The sequence below is a fragment of the Mirounga angustirostris genome, unplaced genomic scaffold (assembly GCF_029215605.1).
Source record: "Mirounga angustirostris isolate CCGP_5_RB_7025 unplaced genomic scaffold, mMirAng1.0.hap1 SCAF_2, whole genome shotgun sequence".
NCBI lineage: Eukaryota > Metazoa > Chordata > Mammalia > Carnivora > Phocidae > Mirounga > Mirounga angustirostris.
Window position 1 is genome coordinate 66,508 of NW_026991710.1, and position 22,678 is coordinate 89,185.

Here is a 22,678-nt window from a genome sequence, read left to right on the forward strand (position 1 = left end):
CTCCAACCCTCCATCCTGCTAAGTGCTTCAGAGTGGGCCCATTCACAGGCACAGTCTCTCTCACTGCATCTGGGACCTCTAGCAACTCTAGGCTGACACCCACTCACTGTCCATTCTACTGGGAAGGGTTTCTCTTTCCCTTGGGTTCCATGAAAAGTCATGGCTTTAAGTGTCTTTGGCACGGCTTGGGTCACACTCTCATCATCCAGAGGACAGAGCATGGGGTTGGGTAGACTTGGATCATATGCCCATCTGTGAGGTGGGTGGAAAGTGGGGTCTGACCTCTGAAACTATTTGGATGGGAGGCAGGTGAGATGTGGTTCACAAAGGCAAGCTGAGGTGCTGGACTTGGACATGAGAATAGATGCCGGGCTGGGAAAGCAGCAGATTCCGCATCACTGCTGACTGACTGCACGGCTGTGGAATCTGAAGCCCAAGGAAGGAAGGGGTCAACTTAGGGTCAGAGGCTGCAGCCGCCCATCCAGTGCTCTTGCTGTTCTCCCATAATGGCAAGACGCTCTTCCACTTGCTGAAAAAGCAACTTTGCCGTTGGTGGGAAACTCAAGGCTCCTGCCTTGGACATTGGGTCCTCGCATCTCAGAGACCGGAAGGCACACAGACCTCACTCGTGTCCCTGGGAGGAGAGAGGCCAGGAGTCACACCTGCCCTCCCCCCCCCCCATTAATCACCCATCCCCAAAGAACAAACAGGCTCATTCTACAGTCTCTTCTCTCCTTTACAAAGAGCAGAGACCAAATACAATGATGGTTAGAAAATTATTGCTCAGTGAAGCAGTGGGAGACTCAAGATTATTCCACAGCACGGAATCCACACTTGGCAGGCTGTTCAAAGGCCACAGACCCTGGGTCATGCACGTGGCTCTCTGAGACCATGCAGCCTCAGTGAGAAACTGCCTGCTGGGAGACACAGGTTCTCCTATATCCTTGACTCTTAACAAGTATGTATATCGAAGGTTTACATTATAACCAGGAGGCCAAAGGACTGCAGGGCCAGTTTGACGTATGGCTGCTGTAGCCAGGGATACCTTCTATGTTTGGAGGGTTATGACCTCTTTTGGCAGGCGGGCAGGCTGTGAGGGAGAAGGTGCTTGTCTCAACCACACAGATGTTGGCAATGGAAACAACCCAAGGGGCTGTCTACACTGTCCATGGACCTGTTAAATTGCCAGGAGCACAGTCAGCTTAATACTCGGCCATGGGGGTTGTCAAGACCCAGGCTGGCCTGAGCGGGAGGACCACAGATGCCTGTCTGGATGGCCGGAGGCCAAGGACTGTCCTGTCTGAGACCTGACTGTCTACTGCTGATCATTCGGAGGGGATGAAGGATCCAGCCAGTGCCAGGAGAGCCCCACCAGCCCCCAAAAGGCTGCGCAGGGGGGAGGGGAGGCCACTAAAACCAGACCTGTATAAACCCACGTGTCTACCAAGTGCCCTTGTGGGTCAGGGCTGTACTAGAACCTGGGGCTTCCCAGGCAGTGGGGGCACAGCAGGACCCTTCCCAGATAGGAGAGCGGAAGAACTCTGCATGATCCTTGACTGGGGTTGAGTTGGAATTGAAATAGCCAGCTGCCGGGTGGATACTTCACTCTCCTTTTAGAGCCCAACACTGGGGGGCAAAAAAGCAATGCTCTCGCTCAACCTCCAAAGCAGGTATGACCACAGGGGAATCCTGTCCATCCTAGAGGTTCACAAACACAGAGGAGAGACAGAGTATCTGTGAGTTCAAGCCCTGTCGGGCTCCACACTGGTGGAGCCTACTTTTGAAAGTCATTAAATAAAAACAAAAGAGCCTCTCTGTCGTTTTGCTGCACCTTGCTGGTCCGCGTTACACTTCTCCGCTATTTCCGAATAAACCTCCTTGGCTGGTAAGATTACTGGCAGTTTTATTTTTAAAGTTAATACCTTCGTTTGACTCATTCTTCAACACAATCCCATTCTGCAGTACTGAGGGTTGGGATGTCAGCATCTGAATTTGGGGAAGGACAAAATTCGGCCCGTAACAAGCGCCCTCGCAAGGGAGGACGTGCTCTTGGTTTTTAAAAGTCACGAAGTGTGGAGACGCAAAGCACAGGCGTCACTCGGCGACGGGACGGCGGCGCAGTTTGCAGGCGCCCTCGGCACACACGGGCGCAGGAAAGGGGAGGGCTCGGAGGGCCACGGCGCCCGACTCAGCAGGCTGCTGAGACACGCGAGAAGGCCTCTAGCAGGAGGCACGGCGCACGGTAGGGTTAGCCACCGCAACACACCCGACAGGCCCGGCTGGGGCGCGGGGCGGGCCTCGCGGGCCGGAGGGGATTCGCCCCGGCACGCGCCGGAAGGGCCCCCCAGGGGTTCGGGGACTGTGGGGACTCCCAGCCCCGCACGCGCCCTCCTCCTGCGTGTTTCCGGCGCGACGGCGGACGCGATGACGCCCTGCGCCGGCGCCTGCTGCGCGGGCGCGTTCACGCTGGTTCCGGAGCGGCTCCCGAGGGCAGCCCGTGCCGGGAGAGGCGGGGCCGGGGGACCCGGATCCTGGCCCCTCGGGCGGGCACGATGCGGCTGGGTGCCGGGACCTTTGCCGCCTGCTGTGTGGTGATCGAGGTGCTCGGGGTCGCGCTCTTCCTTCGGGGATTCTTCCCGACTCCGGTTCGTTCTTCTTCCAGGACGGAGCACCAGGCAGAGCCCCCAGCGCCCGAACCCGCGGCCGGTACGGACCCCTCCCCGGCCGCGGCCGCTCCCTGGGCCCCACTTTGCCAAGGGACCCTCCTTAGGAGCCTCGCCTCCCGGGCCTCTCGAGGCCCTCGGGTGCTCTCCTCTTCTCTTCTGGCCCCCCCTCCCAGCAGCCCTCTTTTCACCGCCCCAGCCTCTTCCACGACCAACCACCACGACCAGCCACACTTCGATCTCTTCCTGTCGCCGCAAAGAGAGCTCTCCACGCCCAGGCTCCCGCCTCTCCCGACGTCTGCTCGTCCGGTCACACCCCCTCCCCCTTCCCGGACAAGCCGTTGCGCCACTCCCTTTGTCAGGCACCCTTTTTGCTCAAGGAGACACAACAGATCAGATTCCTGCTGACCCCTCCACCGCGTTTTCTTCCGTGACATTCTGCCAAGACCCGCTTTTCCCCCCCAGTAACCCTCACCTGCCCAGCAGTACACACTAGGTAAAGGCTCTCGCGTTTTTGACCAGGTCCACACGGTACCAGCCACCGACCCTGTAGACACAGTTTATAGACGCTTGCCCCTCCCCTACCTGCTGCACTGTGTTGGGAATCAAGCTCCCTAAATGTCAAACACCCGGAATCTCACGAAAGGATTCCCCTTTCCCAGTACTCACCATGCAAAGGGCAATTCCTGCTTAATGCTGGCGCTCCTTCAGCTTCCTTGTCATCCCCGCACTGTCTACCAATAACAGGTCCTTTCCTTTGGGTTGGGATAGGTAGATATGACAGCATATGTGCCGGAGAAGTAGGCCAGAAGTAGTTTATAAGGTGCTTGGGTGCTAAATACAGTTTAAAATTCAATTTCCTTTTTCCTTTCAAACATTTTTAGGAGGCAGTTCCAACTGGACCAAGCTCCCACCACCTCTATTCAGAAAAGTTGTTATTATGCTGATAGATGGCTTGAGAGATGATTTTGTGTTTGGGTCAAAGGGTGTGAAATTTATGCCCTACACAACTTATCTTGTGGAGAAAGGAGCATCTCACAGTTTTGTGGCTGAAGCAAAGCTGCCTACAGTTACTATGCCTCGAATCAAGGTAAACATTTTGACTGAATGTGTTGTAAGTCGTGGTTTGGCTTTTTGGGAGGGTTGAAGGGGCTCTCTGTATTCTTACTTGGAGTCCCAATTTTGACTTGGTAGAAATTAGTTTAGTGCTGTCCATCTGGCTAGGGCAATAAAATGCTGATGAAGCCTCACAAGATAGGATAGAACTGAGACCCATGATTTGTGTCTCTGGTCAAGTAGCCCAAAGTTCACACCTGATGGAAAGCATAAAGTATTTAGAGCCCAGATCATTCCGGTCGGCCTAATCCAAAAGATAGTGTCCTCCTTGCTAACCTGGTCTCTTCTTTAATCATCAGTGGGTCGCTTACATTCCAGAAAGGAGCCTTTAGGGTTAATCTAGTTCAGTCTCTTGACTTTATAGACAAGAAACAAATTCAGGTAAGTTAGATGACTTGTCCCCAACTGTGTGGTGTAAATAATAACCAAACCTGCATGATCCGGCCTCAAGAGTTATCACTGTTTCTACTGTATAACTCACTTTGAGGTGTTCAGCCTAGTGAGTGTGGCTTTGAAGTGCATAGTGCTTTACTCATGAACTATGAGTGGGGGTGGGGGGGAAGAGTAAGGCTGTATTGATTGGCTCAAGAACTATTTATTAAGCAACTACTATGTGTCAGTACTGTAATGGGTATGCAGTTGGAGTAAAATAGTATCTGCCTTCATGGAGCTTTTAGTCACTTATGAGATACATAGTCATTGAGCAAATAAGCAGACAAATTAATTTGTAGTTTTAAAGTGTGATTAATGCATGATGATGGGGAAGAGCAGGATGTGATGCTCATTACTGGGTGGGATGGGAGGGGGCTCAATTTAGCTTGAGGGTCAGAAAAGCCTGCCTGAGGAAATTATACTAGAGTTTAAACTGGAAGGATGAGTAAAAGGGAAGAGGCAGAAAGGGACAGAGGAGCTTCAGAGTTTGTGAATATGTTGCTGGCATGGTAAAATCGTCTGTGGTTGAGCCTTACATCTATGGCTGATTGTGTGACACCTTATTATTTGGTGAGAAGGAGCCACGTCTTGATTCAGTATTTAGTAGGTACTCAGTAATTGTTTACTGGATGAATAAAACAGTCTGGGATTCAGAGGATTAATACTGCATCTTTCATTGACTTATTTTCTTGAGTTTCCCACTCTCTGCAACTTTTGGATGTAGTGTGTCCTTCATTCAGCGGTATTTATTGAGCATCTTCTACGTATCACACACTGTTTTCAATAAGAGGGATTCAGTGAAGAACTAGACAGCAAGTGTCCTATCCTCATGGAGCTTAATTTCTAATTGAGGGGACAGAAAATATGTAAGTATACAAATAATCAAGGTAGTTTCAGAAAGTGGTAAGTGCTGTGGAAGGAATCAGGGAGGAGACTATGACAGTAATGAGGAACAGGGAGGAGTGGGGCACCTTTAGTCAAGAAGCTCAGGGATGGCCTCTCAAGAGTGCTCATTCTGCTGAGACCAGTCTTGTGAAAGCTAGAAGAAAGGCATCCAGGCTCCTCACCATCAGGAGCACTGATTGATCTGTTCTAGCAGAGGTGTGGAAGGAACCCATTCCTCCTTCATTCTGGTAAGGAATCTGAGTAGGTTTATAAGAAAGCATGTAAATGGGTGTGCAGGCTCCAGGCTGTGTCCAGACCTGCATGTCGGCTGCTGTGTTCTGTTTCCAGCTTGTTTGTGTCCTTTCATGAAACCAGTATTGTGCTTCATTTTGTTTATTTTGTTTTCAGGCCTTTGCAAGTTCTTGCTTCTCATTCCCCAGCAAGAGGGGAGCTAGAACAGGAAATACATACTGGAGTTAGGGTTACACAGCTCTAGAATTTGGCAGGATTGGGTAGTATTGGCTAAGATGTGTGTCCCCTACCTTGCCTCCGGTTAGGGAAGGGATATATTAATCTTGAGGTATTGATGCAGTTGTCACAAAACGCTGATCTTAACGACTCAAGACTAATAGCACTTTCATAGCACTTTCTCATGTTAACTAATTTGTGAGTGCTTTTCCTTTCTTCAGGGAATGTATAGTAACAGTAAGGAGCAGGTACTGACCAACTGACTGCAGTGAGCACAGAACACAGGCATTCTGTCATGTGCTGTCACAACAGCCCCATGACCTAGGTTCCATGAGGCAGGCACTGCCGCCTTCTCCATTTTCCAGATGAGGAAACAGGCTTGAAGTGGTAAAACCACACAGCTGGCATCAGAAATGGAACCTAGCCTATGTGTGTCCGGTTCTAGAGCCTCTGTTGGTCACTGCTGAACAGGGTGACCAGGCCACATCCTCTTCCAGTAGTCTCTGCAGAGCCCTCCTTCAATCTCAGAAGGCAAGAAACCACTGTTCCCAAGGCCACAACAACCGCAGGACGACCTCCAAGGTGATGGCAGACTTGGGCTCTCACTTAGACTTCCTAGGGCTCCCAGCTGCCTGCATGCTTCCTGGGCTGAAGGGTACCAGGTAGTCCCCGCCCTCCTCGAAAATGTCATTGGGAACACAGCCTAGTGTGAGAAGGAGGCAGGTACCTTATAAAAGCCCCTGGGAAAAGGATGGACAGATTAGACCACATGGAAACCAAAGCCCTTCATATGGTAGAAGACACCATAAACCAAGTCAACTGACAAATGATAAACTGGAAAAATTATTTACAGTTGACATCACAAACAAGATGGTAAGCTCATGATGTGTAAAGAGAATCTGACCAAGGACAACAATCCAATGGCAAAGGATATAAAGAAATCCACAAAGGAAGACATTGAAATGGCGAGTAAACATACAAAAAGATTCTGTACTAGTAATCAGGGCAAGACGAACTAAAGCAATCTGTGAGCCCAGTTTTTGTCTATCACATTGTAAAAATGTAAAGGTTGATGATGACCTCTTCTCATATGAAATGAGGTAGACAGGTACTCTCAACACTGAGCCAGCCCCTGCACTGCTGCCACCCTGGTCCAGTGGGTTATGGTTTCCAGCCAGGAATGTAAAAGTCTCCCAGCACCTCCTCATACCCAGGCCCCATCTTCAGACCCTGCATGGTCCTGTCCCTGTTTACCTCTTCATCCTCATCTGAGCTGCTTCCCTCTTCCTGTGTCATTCATCCAAATAGATCACACATCCTGCAAGCATGCTGCCCTCTTTCAGCCTTGGGGCTTTCACAGTTTGCTGTGTTCCCCTGGAGAGCCCCACTGTGCCTTCCTTCCCCTCCCCTAGACAACAGGTCTGCCTTCAGGTCTCAGCTCAAATGGCACTTGCGTTGCAAGCTTGTTAAAATTCATGTCCAATAAAATGGTCTTGATCCAAATACTGGAGTACTTTGTAGCTGCTAAAAAAAAAAAAAAAAAGAAGAAGAAAAGAAGTAGCTGTGTGTTTTCTGGGAAAAGAAGTTCAGGATATGTTACTGAAAAATAAAAGCAAGTTGCAGAATTGTTTATATAGTTTATTACCATTGTATATTTGTGATTATAACATACAGGAAAAATATGAAAGGGTACTTATCCAAAGTAACTGGTTACCTATAAGTAGTAAAATTTTGGGGTGAAAGAGAGGCTCACATTAAAAAAATAATTTCATTGAGATAGGTTTTTCATACAGTGAAGTGCAGACATTTTTATGTGTACAGTCTGGTGAGATTTAACAAATGTGGTATATCCATCAACCCCCCACCTCAACTCTGGATTCTGATCCTCCACCCCAGGAGTGGTGGTTCTTGCTATCATTTTGTTGGTTTGTCAGTGAGTTACTTGCCTAAACTCGTTCTGTAGAGTCTGTCTCCCCTGGAGTGCACAGTAACTGGTATCTGCTTATTTTTGTTTTTTAAATTCTGGTTTTTATTTTTAAGCTGGTCTTGTGAAAGGTCACCCCTGGGTGAGCATAGTTAGTGGTTAGCCAATGACTGATAAGAGGTTGTGCTTAAACACCTAGGCCTTCCACCCTTTCCAGGGGTCTGTGTGTGGTTCGTACTCACTGTTCAGGCACCTAATACGCCTGCCCTGTCACTTTCTGTGTGAGTAGGGCCTCCTCTTTGGCTGGAAGGAATGAGTTACTAGGCACGGTCTGATCTCTCCCGAGTGCACAATCAGCCCCATGTGTGCACACGGCTCTGTGGGCTTTTACAGAAATCTGGTATACCTGTCTCATTCCCAGACCCCATTTTTTTTTTTTAAGTAGGCTCCATGCCCAGCGTGGAGCCCGATGTGGGGCTTGAACTTACGACCCTGAGATCAAGACCTGAGCTGAGATCAAGAGTCAGACGCTTAACCAACTAAGCCACCCAGGTACCCCTAACCCAGACCCCCTTTTTTTTTTAAAGATTTTATTTATTTATTTATTTATTTATTTATTTGAGAGAAGGTGAGCGAGAGGGAGAGTACAAGCTGGGGGAGAGGCAGAGGGAGAAGAGAGAAGCAGGCTCCCCACTGAGCGGGGAGCCCGACAAGGCGGGGCTCAATCCCAGGACCCCGGGATCATGACCTGAGCTAAAGGCAGACGCTTAACCGACTGAACCACCCAGGCACCCCTAATCCAGATCCCATTTTTTTTTAAAGATTTTATTTGAGAGTGAGCACGAGAGAGCACAAGCTGGGGGAGAGGGAGAAGGAGAAGCAGACTTCCCACTGAGCAGGGCCTGACGATGCAGGGCTCGATCCCAGGACTCTGGGATCATGACCTGAGCTGAAGGCAGACGCTTAACCAACTGAACCACCCAGGTTCCCCCCAGATCCCATTTGTAAATGTTGGGCTTGTCTCTTACCACAAACAGCATTGATGCCTGAGGCAGCTGTGATGTTGGCCTTCCTTGTTTTCAACACATCCCTGGCATGGGACTTATCCGTGCAGCTCCAGGTCAGATGGACCCCTCCGGGTCCCCATGGCCCCCTCCGGGTCCCCATGGCCACTATGTCACAGGGGGAGGGGGCGGGGGGCAGCCTCTGTTAAAACACCACAGATACTCACAGCTCTTACTGTGAGATTCAGTAGTTTGTCTTAGATAAGAACTTCTCAATTTGTTGTATATCCTTCATAAGTTTTCAAAATCTTGAAATGGTTGTTTGGGGCAGTTCTATAACATTTTATCATTGCTCTTAGGGGAGAGGATTTGCCGAGCTCCTCTGACATTCCAGAAATCAGGTTAATTCCTATTTGCTGTTTTTGCTGTTAAAGAAGACCTGGCGAAATTATGCCTATTGGCATGATACAGATTTCTGTTTATTTTCATTGCACAGGTCGGTCCCTGGATGCCAGTGTCATGGGTTGTTGGATAACTCTAGATCACAGGAGACACATGAACCATTACTATGGCCTCTTAGACTCTGTGCTAAAGCGAGGGAGGTTGTTGACAAAATTCTATGTCAGAAAGGCATGGGGATACGTCACACCCACCCTTTCCTCCCAGAAATTACGGTGCTGTGTCTGTGTGTGTGTGTGTGTGTGTGTGCATGCGGAGCAGGGGTGTCCCACCAGCATCCCTGGGCCAGTTTACTATGAGAATTTCTAAGAGTTCTTGCTTAGAGGCTGCTTTCCTTCCACGGTGTGTGAGAGGCTGCTCATTCACATGGCATGGACATTAGAATTGCTAGGTTGTGAGATGAGTACATGGAGTCTGCTCGTCACACAGAACAGATTTGAAGCTTAGGTGAGGACCTGATGGGAAGTGGAGTATACAGGTTTATGTTTTCAGTGCAAACCACACTTTGCCATTTTCTTCAGTTGCTATAATCTACAGCTTTTCTGTCCGTCACGGTTGTCCAGCTGCCCACAGCCTCCACCTTCATCCTCTCATTGGCTGAAATACAGTCAAGTCTTTGAGATCAAGTTTGCTAGTTTGCCAGATTCTGTGTGCAGCTTTCCCCTCTGTCCTACCACTGACCCAGCTTCTAGTATTGGGGGTGTCCTAGTTTTATGCTCTCCTCTTTCATCCGTAATATGATCTTTGGCGCTCCTTCCCATGCTACGCTTTGGATTCCGTAGTCTAATTTCTTGAATGTTTCCTCCTGCAGGCGTTGATGACAGGGAGCCTCCCTGGCTTCATTGATGTTGTCAGGAACCTCAATTCCCCTGCACTGCTAGAAGACAATGTGATCACACAGGCAAAAGCAGCTGGGAAAAGAATTATCTTTTATGGAGATGAAACATGGGTGAAATTATTCCCAAGGCATTTTGTGGAATATGATGGAACAACCTCATTTTTTGTGTCAGATTATACAGAGGTCAGTTTTTTAAAATAAGAAAGCTTTGTCATACTAGATAGAGTCTGATACCCTGTCAGTGAGAGGCAACATTGTTTTGTATGTGGCTTTTATTAGTATACTGGGAGAGGTATGGAGAGATTGTAGACATTGTTCATTCACATAATCAATTACAACCCAGAGACATGAACCCTGATGGAGATGTGAGCAAAGTTCTCTTGGAACAGCTGAGCACCTGTTGATGGGGTACGGAGGATCAGGAAGGGCTTCCCAGCAAGGAGCCATTTAAGCTGTTTTGAGAAGTGAGTGGGGCTTCCCAATGGACAGAATGGGGGTGGCAGCATCGGTACAAGGCAGAGCCTGAGGACTCCAGAGGATCCTTGAGGCTATTGGTTCTCCTGTTAGTGCAGCAGTGTCCCCAGTGGGGAGGTGGGAGGACAGATGGTGAGCTGGGTGGGGTCAGGTCCTGAGGGGCATTGCGCTGTGCTGGGAGTGCAGTCTCCAACAAGGAAAAAGGGTGTGATTAGACCTGTAGTTAGAAGATTGACCCTAGAAGCAGAGGGAGGCCCCACAGAGCAGAGACAAAGCCACACCAGCTCAGTTTGCTGGGCCTGGTAGAGCGTTTGCAGTCTTGCTTACGTTAATACCCTTTGCTAAAGCTGACCTCTGTACACGCAGCAGTTAATGTCCAGGAGTGAGTTTCCCCATCCTCTGTCTTATCACTCAGAGACCCTTCCCTTTGTAGAGACTTTTCAGTGGGAGGGAGATGGGCCAGCTGAATGGTCAGGGCTGACAAGGCTCATGGCTCTATCAGGGGCTGCTCGACCACTAGTTGCTCAGAGCTGTATCTCTTTCCTCCCAGAGCAGCCTTCACATAGGACACACTTAGATGCCCTCAACTTGACCCCACCGGTCACCTGAACATCTACTTAGTGTTAGTTAATTCCCAGTAGGGGTCCCACAGAATGTTTTTGTCAGAACAACACTTCTCATTTAAGTTGCCTGTATGGTATCTGTACCTTAGAAACATGAGGACGGTATTAGTGACAGCTTAATCTAATGCTAATATTTGTTTAACTTTTCTTTTTTTAAAAAGATTTTATTTATTTATTTGACAGTGAGAGACACAGCAAGAGCAGGAACACAAGCAGGGGGAGTGGGAGAGGGAGAAGCAGGCCTCCCGCAGAGCAGGGAGCCCGATGTGGGACTCGATCCCAGGATCCTGGGGTCATGACCTGAGCCGAAGGCAGACACCCAACGACTGAGCCATCCAGGCGCCCCTTGTTTAACTTTTTTATGACAGGTTTTTCTGTTTGTGTTTAGGGCTTTTTGGCGGGGCGGGGGGGTGGGGCGGGGGGGGCTGTCTTTTCAGATGAGTCCTGTTACCTAAAACAAACGCCTAGATTTTAAAAGGACTGTATCACTTTTCCTTGGAGAGTATAGATCAAGGGAAATAAAGGAAGCTATTCATACGTACTTTTCCCCCTTTACAGGTGGATGATAATGTTACAAGGCATTTGGATAAAGTATTAAAAAGAGGGGATTGGGATGTGTTAATCCTCCACTACCTGGGGCTGGACCACATTGGCCACGTCTCTGGGCCCAGCAGCCCTCTGATCGGCCACAAACTCCGGGAGATGGATAGCATCCTGATGAAGATCCACACCTCACTGCTGTCCGAGGTGAGGTTCACTATGGTGCGCTGTGCGTCACCATGCCAGTGTCTCCTAGGAGATACCAAGTTTCTGAAGTGGACTTGAGACCTCTGTGAACGCCACGCCCACCATCACTCAGTTCGCTTGTAAGCACAGAGCGCAGGCTCAGCCTCCCAGCAGCTTTGACTGTCCACCACTGACCCATTCATCCCACTACTAGTTCCTGAATGCCTGTCCGGGCATCTGTAGAGCTTCTACCGTAGCCAGGAAGGACAAATGAGAATAATCAACGAGTACGTAAGTATACTAGGAAAAGGAAACAGCAGCTGAGAGAGCTGTGATTTGAAACAGAATGGTGAGAGCAGCTGTCCTTCAGGACGTGTGACATGGGAGCAGAGCCTTGAAGGGAAGGAGGGGCAGATGTGCCCTCTGTGAAGGTGCATTCTAGGTGAAGAAGTAGCAAGAGCAAGATAGAGCCTGCCCGGCACATCCAGGAGCAGCAGAGGCCCTTGGCTGGAGCCCCAGGCTGAGGGCCAATCCCACTTGACACATAAGGAGACAGGTGTGACAAGGCATGTGTCTAGGCTCTCATGGCTCAGCAGTGGCAAAGACAGAAACCAGGCCCAAATCCTCTGCCCTAAAAGGCCCTAAATATAACCCTCCTGTGCTCCATGACCTCATACGATTCTATTTGTTTTATTTATGATATTATTTGTCTTTCACCCTTTGATCTAGCTGTAAGCTCATAGGTTAAAAAAAAAAAAGTCTAACTCATTTATAAAGAGTTACTAATGGGGCGCCTGGGTGGCTCAGATGGTTAAGCATCTGCCTTCGGCTCAGGTCATGATCCCAGGGTCCTGGGATCGAGCCCTGCATCGGGCTCCCTGCTCAGCAGGGAGCCTGCTTCTCCCCCTCCCTCTGCTTCTCCCTCTGCTCATGTTCTCTCTCTCTCTATATATATCTCTGTGTCTCGAATGAATAAATAAAAATATCTTTAAAAAAAAGTTACTATTTATAAAGGTAAAATCTAAAGTCATTTTCTTAACAAGATCATGTGTTCTCCTCAGTCTGAATGCAATTGAAATATTTTTTCTTTGCCTTATAGGAGAGAGAGACTCTTGTACCCAATTTGCTGGTTCTTTGTGGTGATCATGGCATGTCAGAAACAGGAGGTCATGGCGCTTCTTCCGTGGAGGAGCTTAACACCGCCCTGATCTTAATCAGTTCTGCATTTGAAAGAAAACCTGGTAAGGATTTAGGAATGTTTACTATTTTAAAACTGTATTTTATGTATCTGTTTTCTGTAGACCGATTTTAATTTTAAAAATCGTTTTTTGGTGGGGGTGCCTGGGTGGCTCAGTCGTTAAGTGTCTGCCTTCAGCTCAGGTCATTATCCCAGGGTCCTGGGATCGAGCCCCGCATCGGGCTCCCTGCTCTGCGGGAAGCCTGCTTCTCCCTCTCCCACTCCCCCTGCTTGTGTTCCCTCTCTTGCTGTGTCTCTCTCTGTCAAATAAATAAAATCTTTAAAAAAAAAAAAAATTGTTTTTTGGAAGCTGTGTAAGTTTGAAATATCCTGAGCAATGTGAGGATGAAAATTAATGGGGCAAGGGGCAGCCAGGATTTGGAGTTTACATTTCTTGCCCCAATTTTTAAATTACAAATATTCTTTTTAAGAGTATTGTTGTATGAATGTCACTGCCTGGGTATCTGGAACTATTGATAAAAATTACCAGTAGCTTCAAGACATCTGAACACATATGAACTGAAAAAAAGAAATATTAAAAATTAAATTTTTTTTTTTTAAGATTGTACTTATTTATTTGAGAGAGAGACAGAGAAAGAGAACACGAGCAGGGGAAAGGGGGAGTGGGAGAGGGACAAGCGGACTCCCCGCCGAGCAGGGAGCCCGATGTGGGACTCAATCCCAGGACCGCAGGATCACAACCTGAGCCGACGGCAGATGCCCAACAGACTGAGCCACCCAGGTGCCCCAATAATTAAAATTTTTACAAACGGTCCATCTTTTGAAACTCTGAGGAGTCCTAGGATCAGTCAGAGCAGGACTAACTGAGGGCCTGTCTGTCGGCATTAAGACAGCCCAGCTCTCCATCCCCAGCACGGGCCGGCTTGCCTCACAGCCATGTGCCCTGTCTCCCTGTCAGCCTGTACTTCCTCGCCTCCTCACTTTGCAACACGCCCGCCTTCACTCACTGGTTACTTCTGAGTTGGACACTCTCTGGCCCCCTCTCACATGACCCTTCAGTACTGTCGGGCATTTCTTTTTGTTTTTTTTTTAAAGATTTTATTTATTTATTTGAGAGAGAGAATGAGAGACAGCACGAGAAGGAAGAGGGTCAGAGGGAGAAGCAGACCCCCCGCCGAGCAGGGAGCCCGATGTGGGACTCGATCCAGGGACTCCAGGATCATGACCTGAGCCGAAGGCAGTCGCTTAACCGACTGAGTCACCCAGGAGCCCCCCGTCGGGCATTTCTGAACCCTAGTTCTGGTAGTTCCCATTTGTCTGGTTTTCTTCGCACCTCTCGCTTTGCTATCTAGTCTTTGCTAGCTTAGCTCCTGGTCCTTTCTGGACTGCCTCCTAGTTTCATTCTATATTCACTCCTAAGATGATCTCGTCCACTCCCATAGTTTTAAATGCCATGAATAGGCTCTGCACTTGTCCGATTTATCCCTCTAGCGGTCTCCTCTTTTCTGATCTCCAGACTGTCTATTCAGCTGCCTGACACCTCCACTTGAGTCTCCCAAAGGTAGAGCAGCTGTGACAGCTTCACGTCTAATCTGCCCTCTCGTAATCCCCTGCTAGCAAATGGCACCTTCATGTGATTCTTCCAGGTGGGAAATGTGGACGTCCCACTTCACCCTCCTTCTCCCTTGCTCCCCACATTCTAGACCATCCCCCATCTGTACATAAAACCAGTAGCTGAACTTTGGATCAAGTAACAATCCTACGTGAGGCTTCTTTCTCACTTCGCAGCTTCATCCTGAACCATATTCACCATTACTCACTGTGTCCTGGCCTCTGCCCTTCACACAGGTCCTCCAGGTGACAAGCTTTTCCCCATGTGCCCAACTCCGTCACCGTCAGCCCCTCAGCCGGCTTGTCCATTCATCCCTGGGTTCAGCTGACATCACTGGCTCATCCGTGAAACTAAATTGCCCTCCCTCTGTTCGTCATTCACAGCAGTCCACGCTTACTGCCCTCCTTCTTCACTTAGATTTTAATTACAGACTTATTTGTGTGATGCGTGCAACAGCCGCCTCCTCTCTGCACTTCAAGCTACAGTCAGGCAACACCAAATCTTTTTGTTCATTGGTACCTGCCTTTCTCGGGCCTAAACATTGCCTGGTATGTGACGGGTGCCAAAAAGGATTGTCGAATGAATGAATCTCCCACTTGAGCGAGGATTGGTTGAGGAAGAATCTCCGTTGATTTCCTTCGATCTTTTTGCCACACTTCCTCCTCTCAGACATCTCATCTCCTAAGATACAAGTCCTTAGCTCTTGGGACCTGAGCCTTCCTATTCTAGGGGTCTTACTGAAGCCTGTCTTCCAGTGAGCGCACACACTACCCACCAGAGCACCTGCCTTCTACACCTGGCTTTCCCACACTGTGTGCCCAAAGCAGGGTCCCACGTGGCTCCCCTACCTGAGCGAGAGCCCCATGCCAGAAACGCCCTTTCCGCTCATCCATCCGGCAGAGTGTGCTACCTGCTGTGGGCCAGGCACTGTGCTGGGCACTGTGGGCAGCCTCCACCCTCAGGGAGCTTGTAATCTGGGGAGCAAAAGAGACAGCTAAGCCGGTGGTTTTTATCATAGGGATGTTAGGGTCGCTGTTGAACTAAAGTGCTGATGTTTCATCTCCAAGACGGGTATTTAAGAATGTCCTTCTTGGGAGGCCTGACTGTGTCTTCAATGCCAGGAACAACCAGGGAGGCTGCACGTGCAGGACACCGGACAGGGTGGTTCAGGTCACTGACCTCAGTGCCAACAGTGAGTTCCAAGTTTTTTGTCACTTGTTTGCTCGTGTCAAGAATGGTTGTGTTCAGTTGTCTCGTTACGCTTATTTTATGAGCCAGGACGGCACTGCAAGTAGCTCGCTCAGAGTCGGTATTAATTTCAGGACAATATACCCCCACTTACCCCCCTACCCCTAGCTGCCAGCAACTGCTAATCTTCTCTCCATCTCTGTCGATTTGCCTCTTCTGGACGTTTCCTGTAAACGGGCCCTGTGGCCTTGTGTGACTGGCTGCTTTCATTTGGCGTAATGTTTTCAAGGTTCATCCAGGTTGTAGTGGTGTCCGGACTTCATTCCTTTCGTTGGCTGGATTATGTTCCACGTGGTGGATAGACCACATCAATGTATCCGTTCATTAGCTGATAGACATATGGGTTGCTTCCACTTTTCAGCTGTTAGGAATAATGTTGCTGTGAACATTTAGGAAGTCTTTGTGTGGACAGTTTTTTTCTTTTTTTTTAAGATTTATTTATTTTAGAGAGAGCGAGAGAGTGTGTGCAAGCAGGGGAAGGGGCACAGGGAGAGGGAGACAAGCAGACTCCACGGTGAGCAGGGAGCCCGATGCAGGGCTTGATCCCAGGACCCTGAAATCATGACCTGAGCTGAAATCAAAAGTCGGACACTTAACTGATTGAGCCACCCAGCTGCCCCTGGACAGATGTTTTCATGTGGTGGTGTTTTCTTTCTCCAGTACAGTTTTGCCCCACCTACCTTCTCTGTGCTGTTATTCTCACACACGGTACATTTCTTTTTTTTTTTTTTTTTGAAGATTTTATTCATTTATTTGAGAGACAGAGAGCGAGCGAGCATGAGTGAATGGTATATGCTTCTCCCTCAAGAGAGAGCACTGAGCAGGGAGCCCAGTGCAGGGCTCGATCCCAGGACCCCAGGATCATGACCTGAGGCAAAGGCAGATGCTTAAGCAACTGAGCCACCCAGGCGCCCCAAGTACAGAACATTTCTACTATATATGTGTATTTTATATAATGGCTTTTTAAATGTGTCCTTAGGCTGTTTTATAATTGTATAATTACTGATGCTCTTTGCTTGTTTTATGGATCAAAATTAACATCTAGAGTCACTTGTTTTCAGCCTGAAGAACCTCTTTTAGCATTTCTTACAGTGCAGGTTTGCTAGCATTAAATAGTTTCTTTGTTGTTGCTGTTCGTTTTTAATCTGGGATGTCTCTATTATGTCTTCATTTCTAAAAGACAGTTTTGCTGGGTAGAAGATCTGAGCTGACCGTTCTTCTCTCTTTCAGTACTTTGGGTGCTCTGTCCCGCTGCCTTCTGATGAGACGTCCTCTCAGTCTGGCTGGGCTTTCCTTGTCTTGGCTGCCAGCACTTTCATTATATGTCCGTGTGTTTTGTGTGTATCCAACTGGGAGTTCACTGAGCCTCTTGGATGTGTAGATTAACGGTTTTCATCACATTTGGGAGAGTTTCTGTTTTTTCAGATTGTATAATTTTATCAATCTGCCTTTAAATTTGGTGATTCTTCTGCCAGTTCAGTGCAACTGTAGTGAATTTTTCATTTCGGTTACTGTATTTCTCATCTTCACAGTTTCCATTGATTATTTTCTTTATAATTTCTGTCTCTTTGTTGCTAATCTCTATTTGATGACACGTCGTCATCAGACCTTCCTTTACTTGTCTATGCATAGTTTCCTGTAGCTCTTTGAACGTGTTTGCGGTGGCTGCTTGCAAGTCCGTCTGTTCCCTCTAGGGGCCTGGGCCCTTTACTGGAAGGTTCTGTTGCTTTTTCTTCTGTCTGAGTCATACTTTCCTATTGCTTTGCGTAATTGCTCATAGTGTTCGGTGAAAACTGACCATTTCAAATAATATATTGCAGCAACTCTGGATTCTGACCCCCAGCCCCCGCCCCCGGGGCCATCCTCATAGTTGTTCCCTTGCGTATTTGCTGAGCAGCAGGGCTAGGCCACTTCGGTGCAGTCTCGCTCCCGCAGCACGGAGTCTGCTGTGGCTCTCTGCTGGCGCGGCCGCCCTGGGGTGACAGCGGTCTCACTGACGCCCTGTGCCTGCCTGTCTCTGTGATGGCTGTGCCAGGCTGATGCCTCTGCTGCCGTCACACCCAGCTTCAGGCTCCACTCTTTGCCAGCCGATTGCCTTATTTTGATAGCTTAGAATAAGTGTGCTCCACAGTCTGATCTCGTGTTTGAGCCCCTTTGCAGGGTCATTTTCGAGGCCATTCTCCGAGGTGGTTCTGACCCTTCTCTCCTGGCGCTCTCTGTGAGCACCCAGCTGGCCTGTGGTTTAGCTTGTGGCTGTCATGAAGCTACCAGCCTCCTCTCTGCCGCCCACCTCCAAAATCTCCGTTGTTCTCAAGAGCGCTCCTAGGCTTGAATTCACCACCTTCTGTTTCAGACAAAGTCAGTTCTTTTGTGGGGAGCTTTGCTCTGTTCTGCGGCCTGCCCTGGGCTAAATGAGCCACCATTTCTAGTTATGGGCAGTGACAGCGGTCCCTTTTTCTCTTGGGGCCTCTGTGTAGTAGCCTCTGATCTTTTCCACTAGCCTCTTCTGGGGGCAGCCTCCACCCTGCAAGCAGACTGGGGTAGAAATTCTTTATGGTGCTGGGCAGAAAAAGAGAGTTCCCAGGCACTCAGCTGGGATTGAGCCTCTACACCACATAGCTGAGGAGGATGGGCAATGCTGGCAGCCTGTTCCTCCCCGGGAGAGCTCAGAGCCCTCACAGGGACCCAGGGGTGAGGGAGCCCTGTGTTCTTTCCTGTATCCTCTCAGAGCAGAGTGTGTCCCACGGAGCTACAGGGGGGAGGGAGGGAGTCATGGTTCCTCAAATGCCTCACACTCCCCTGTTCTTACCAAGCTTTCAGAGAGTTTCTTGAACAAAGATTTCTTCATTTGCTGTATGACCCTAGATGGTTTCCAGAGGCTATAAATCGTTGTGATGGTGGTGGTTTTTATAATTTTTGCCAGTTATGCTTGTTTTCCTGGCAAGCAGATCCACAGAGCTACTCAAGCCACCCTTCCTGATAGGTCTTTGAAGGCTTATTTGTATCCTACAGATTCATGTAAATTTTTGTTGCTTATTCTAACAAAAATGAATCTTAAAGTGTTTATTATTCTGAAAAATAAGCAGTTTTGAATTGTATACCATGTGATTTCAAGTACCCCCATCCTGCTACTATCCATCCCCAGAGTTCTGACCTCATGCCTCTGCTCTGCCTCCACACAGGGCAGAGCAGGTATATTTTATGGTCTTCCTCCTGCTAACAGGATGTAAGCTCCATGAAGGGAGGGACTTTGCCTATTCGTTCGTATTCTATCCCTCAAGCCCAGAATAGTGGCCTGTAGTGGCTGTCTCATCAGTAATGTGTGAAAGGTGGCTTAGCTGACAGAGCACATTGCCAGGGCCAGTGGAGAGGAGACAGGTGGGAGAAGGCCTGGGTGCTGGATGGGGAGAATGATTTTCTGAAATGCTTTTCCTTCTTCTACAGGATAAAACCCAATGTGTAATGTGGCCTCCCTTGTATTGGTATTACCGAATTACAGTTCTCAAAATATTGCTGGCAAGAACTAGTCACACTAATCAGTAGAGCAAAATCAAGAGGCCAAAAATAGACCCCAGTAGATCTGGGCATTTGGTGACGAATGTGGCATTTCATATTGGTGGAGAAAAGACAAGGCATTCTGGAAGTGATGTCAGGACCTTCTGGAAAAAAATCATGCTGGGAATCCACCTCATTCTTTGAACCTGTGTAAATCCCAGATCAAAACATTTAAATGTTTTTTTAAAGACTCCTTATTATGTAAATTTTCAGACACACAAAACTAGTCAAAACAGTGTAATAAACCCCCAAGCCCACCACCCAGTTTCAGTGGTTATGGGCCAGTTACGGCCAATCTTTTTTTCTTTCTTTCTTTCTTTTTTTTTACGATTTTTGTCTATTTATTGATTTGAGAGAGAGACAGAGTGTGAGAGGGGAGAGCATGATACGAGTGAGGGGCAGAGGGAGAAGCAGACTCCCTGCTGAGTAGGACCAGGCTGATGCCAGGATTCAGACCTGAGCCAGAGGCAGATGCCCAACCGACTGAGCCGCCCAGGTGCCCTTGTTATGCACATTCTTACATCTTCTGTCCTCTGGCTTGTTTTCCTCTCCTGTTTTACTTGGAAGCAGGTCTCTAGAAGTTATGTGCTTTTCTTACTTTTTTTTTTTTTTTAAGATTTTATTTATTTATTTGAGAGAGAGAGAATGAGACAGAGAGCATGAGAGGGAGGAGGGTCAGAGGGAGAAGCAGACTCCCCGCCGAGCAGGGAGCCCGATGTGGGACTCGATCCCGGGACTCCAGGATCATGACCTGAGCCGAAGGCAGTCGCCCGACTGAGCCGCCCAGGCGCCCCTTTTCTTACTTCCTTAATGTAGTCTTGATACTGTTAGCACACTTAAAATACGGTATAAATTCCTTGATTCATCAAATGGTCAGTGTTCAAATTTCCAGTGTCTGTCTCCCTTTTGAGTTGTTTGAGTTAAGATACCAATAAGATCCATGCACTGAGATTGGTTGATGTGTCTCTCTATGTCTCCTCCGTCTCCACTCCATCCTCTTCTATTTTACCACAATGTATTTGTTGAAGAAACCTGGTTATTTGTCCTGGGGAGTCTTCCTCTGCACTGTCTGCTGTGATGTCCTCTGTGAATCCTCTCTGCCCAGGAGGCAGATTCAGATCCCTTTGGTTTGGTTGGTTTTCATAAGGCTGTTTCCAGCAGGATGCACACAGGATGCTTGCTGGATTGTGAAGCCAGTAGCCATTGATGACCAACTAGTAATTCACTGGAGGTTGCAAACAGTGATACTTTAATTGTCTAATTCTTTTTTTCATCAACTGGACAGACTAATCCTGTAAGGAGCATCTTCCCCAATCTACTTTATTACCTAGCAGTACCATTTTTGTAACAGAGATGGGAGTAAAGATGAGTTATTCTTTCCACTTAATTTCCAGTTTCAAATCGATGAATTAGTTCACTGTGAGTTCACTACTGTGCTTCAGCTATAACCAATTAGGGTTTTGTGTTGTTGGTGTTCGGTAGCTTTGTAAACTCATGGATTTAAGCATAGTTTGTTTCAGTTCAGTACAAATATTATTCTTTTTAATATTCAGATTGTCCCATCTTTGGCCAGTAGGAGCCTCTGATTCAGATTAGCTCCTGAGTCCTTCCAGCTTGGAGGTCTCAAACACCGTCGTATCTCTGAGGGCTCTGTTGTTGCCGGGTCTGAAAAGTTGTTCCAGCCTCTCGTGCACAATTCCTTGCCTAGACCTGGAATCAGCTGCTTCTCCAGGATTCCCTTGTTCCTTTCAGTGGAAAGGGATCTTTGAGGACCACCGTCTCAGAGCTAGCAGTACTCATGGGTATTTGCATAGTTATCATTTCTGGACAAAGCAAGGAAATCTTTTTAAGATAAAATTGGTCTTGAGCTTGTCTTATTACTTGCAATCCACATTCACTACTGTAAAATGAAATTCTTAGATCTTCCGTCTGTTCTCTCTTTCTCCCAACCTTAGGATCCTGGTTGTCTACAATAGCCTGGATATGAGTATCATATAATGACCCACAGTAGTCTCAGTATAACACCAGCACCACCACCTTTATCAGTGCCAAAAGCAGTTTAAGGTGGGCTTTTTGCTTTGGGTTTTGTTCTGTTTCAGATCAAAGCTTAATCTTTGATTAATACAAGAAAATACTAGAAGAAAACAAATGATAATACTGGAGTAGAGGGTTCTTTCTAAGTATAACCCAGAAGCCATCAGTGGAGGGTTGGTCAAGAAAAGATTAATATATTTGACCAAATTAAAAAGAAAAATTCTATACAACCAAAAAGTACCATAATCAAAGTAAAACCTCTACAAACCCACACTAGAGTGTCTAAGGTACTCCCACCCAGCACCAGCTCCCCTGGGTAGACTTCCCTGGTGGCCCCCTCAGGTCCCCTCAGACCTGTATTGTAGTTGCGCAGGGGGGAGGTGGGGGCGGCTGGGGGGCGGGGGTGGGTGCTGGGTATTCTCTTTACAGATGAGAAAAGTCTAACAAAGTCGAGTTCTTGTCCAAGGCATCAGCTAGATAGTGGCAAAGCAGGAGTGTGAGCCCAGTGCCCTGCTGTGACACCCATTCTCCTTGCAAGGGTTAGTAGGGAGGCCAGCCATTGCTACGACCTGAAGCCCTTCAATTGCTGGGGCCATCAGTAGGCAGATGTCTTGTTTGTTGGAGTTGGTTATAGGACTCGGCCCAGCTGAATCCAGCCTCATTCTACTCTCCCCAGTTAGAGGTGCCTTCTACTGCTCAAGAACCGCTGAGATGCCTGTGTTCATTTCTCAGTGCTATGTAGGCCTCTCTGAACCCACAGGGGTGGGGCCGCCAGAGATCCCACCGTCATCCTGGTTCAGGAGGTTGACCGTTGGCTTCACCAAAGTGACCATCCCTCCGCATCTGCAGAGCTCCCTTCTCTCTGCATGCCCAGCCCCGGCCCTGAAACTCAGGCAATATTGAGTTTCTTGTGCTGGTATCTCTCCCACAAGTTGTATGCTACTTTGCGGAAGGCCCCGTGCCCACACAGAATGAGTGCTTAGTAAGTTTGTTGACAGAAACACCAGTGAGGTGATTTCTTGATGAATGTACATGGAATGCTTTGAAGAGGTGCGCAATTGATTGTAGCAGGTCAAGGGAAGGACCACCATCATACACGTTTGAGAGCCTGTCACATAAACCCCTTTCTTTTCTCTAGGTGACATCAGACGTCCAAAGCATGTTCAACAGACTGACTTGGCTGCAACCCTAGCAATAGGGCTCGGTCTGCCGATCCCAGGGAACAGTGTCGGCAGCCTCCTGTTCCCTACCGTGGAAGGGAGACCGGTGAGAGAACAGCTGAGGTTTTTACATTTAAATGCAGTGCAGCTCAGCAAATTGTTGCAAGAGAACGTGCCGTCATACACAAAAGGTAACTCAGTTAATAGACTGTTTCCACTGCGCCTGGTGTTCTCCTGCGTTCGTCTCAGTCTTTGACTG

The 22,678-nt window shown here is 48.2% G+C and overlaps 1 protein-coding gene across 19 annotated transcripts in view; it reads left to right on the plus strand.

Moving 5' to 3' along the window:
• Positions 1-2,447: 2,447 nt before the first annotated feature.
• Positions 2,448-22,678, plus strand: part of PIGG (phosphatidylinositol glycan anchor biosynthesis class G (EMM blood group)) — a 57,823-nt gene continuing 37,592 nt past the window's right edge. For 8 of the 19 annotated variants that reach the window (XM_064584056.1, XM_045881697.3, XM_045881708.3 and 5 more), the window contains exons 1-6: positions 2,449-2,706; positions 3,548-3,753; positions 9,763-9,972; positions 11,445-11,633; positions 12,712-12,853; positions 22,398-22,610. In XM_064584056.1, coding sequence (XP_064440126.1) covers positions 2,553-2,706; positions 3,548-3,753; positions 9,763-9,972; positions 11,445-11,633; positions 12,712-12,853; positions 22,398-22,610 — 1,114 coding nt within the window. In that variant the 5' untranslated portion in view covers positions 2,449-2,552. Of the gene's footprint in view, positions 2,707-2,732; positions 3,160-3,547; positions 3,754-9,762; positions 9,973-11,444; positions 11,634-12,711; positions 12,854-22,397; positions 22,611-22,678 lie in introns of those variants that run through there. The other 11 variants (XR_010409220.1, XM_045881702.3, XM_045881698.3 and 8 more) reach the window with 6 other exon arrangements.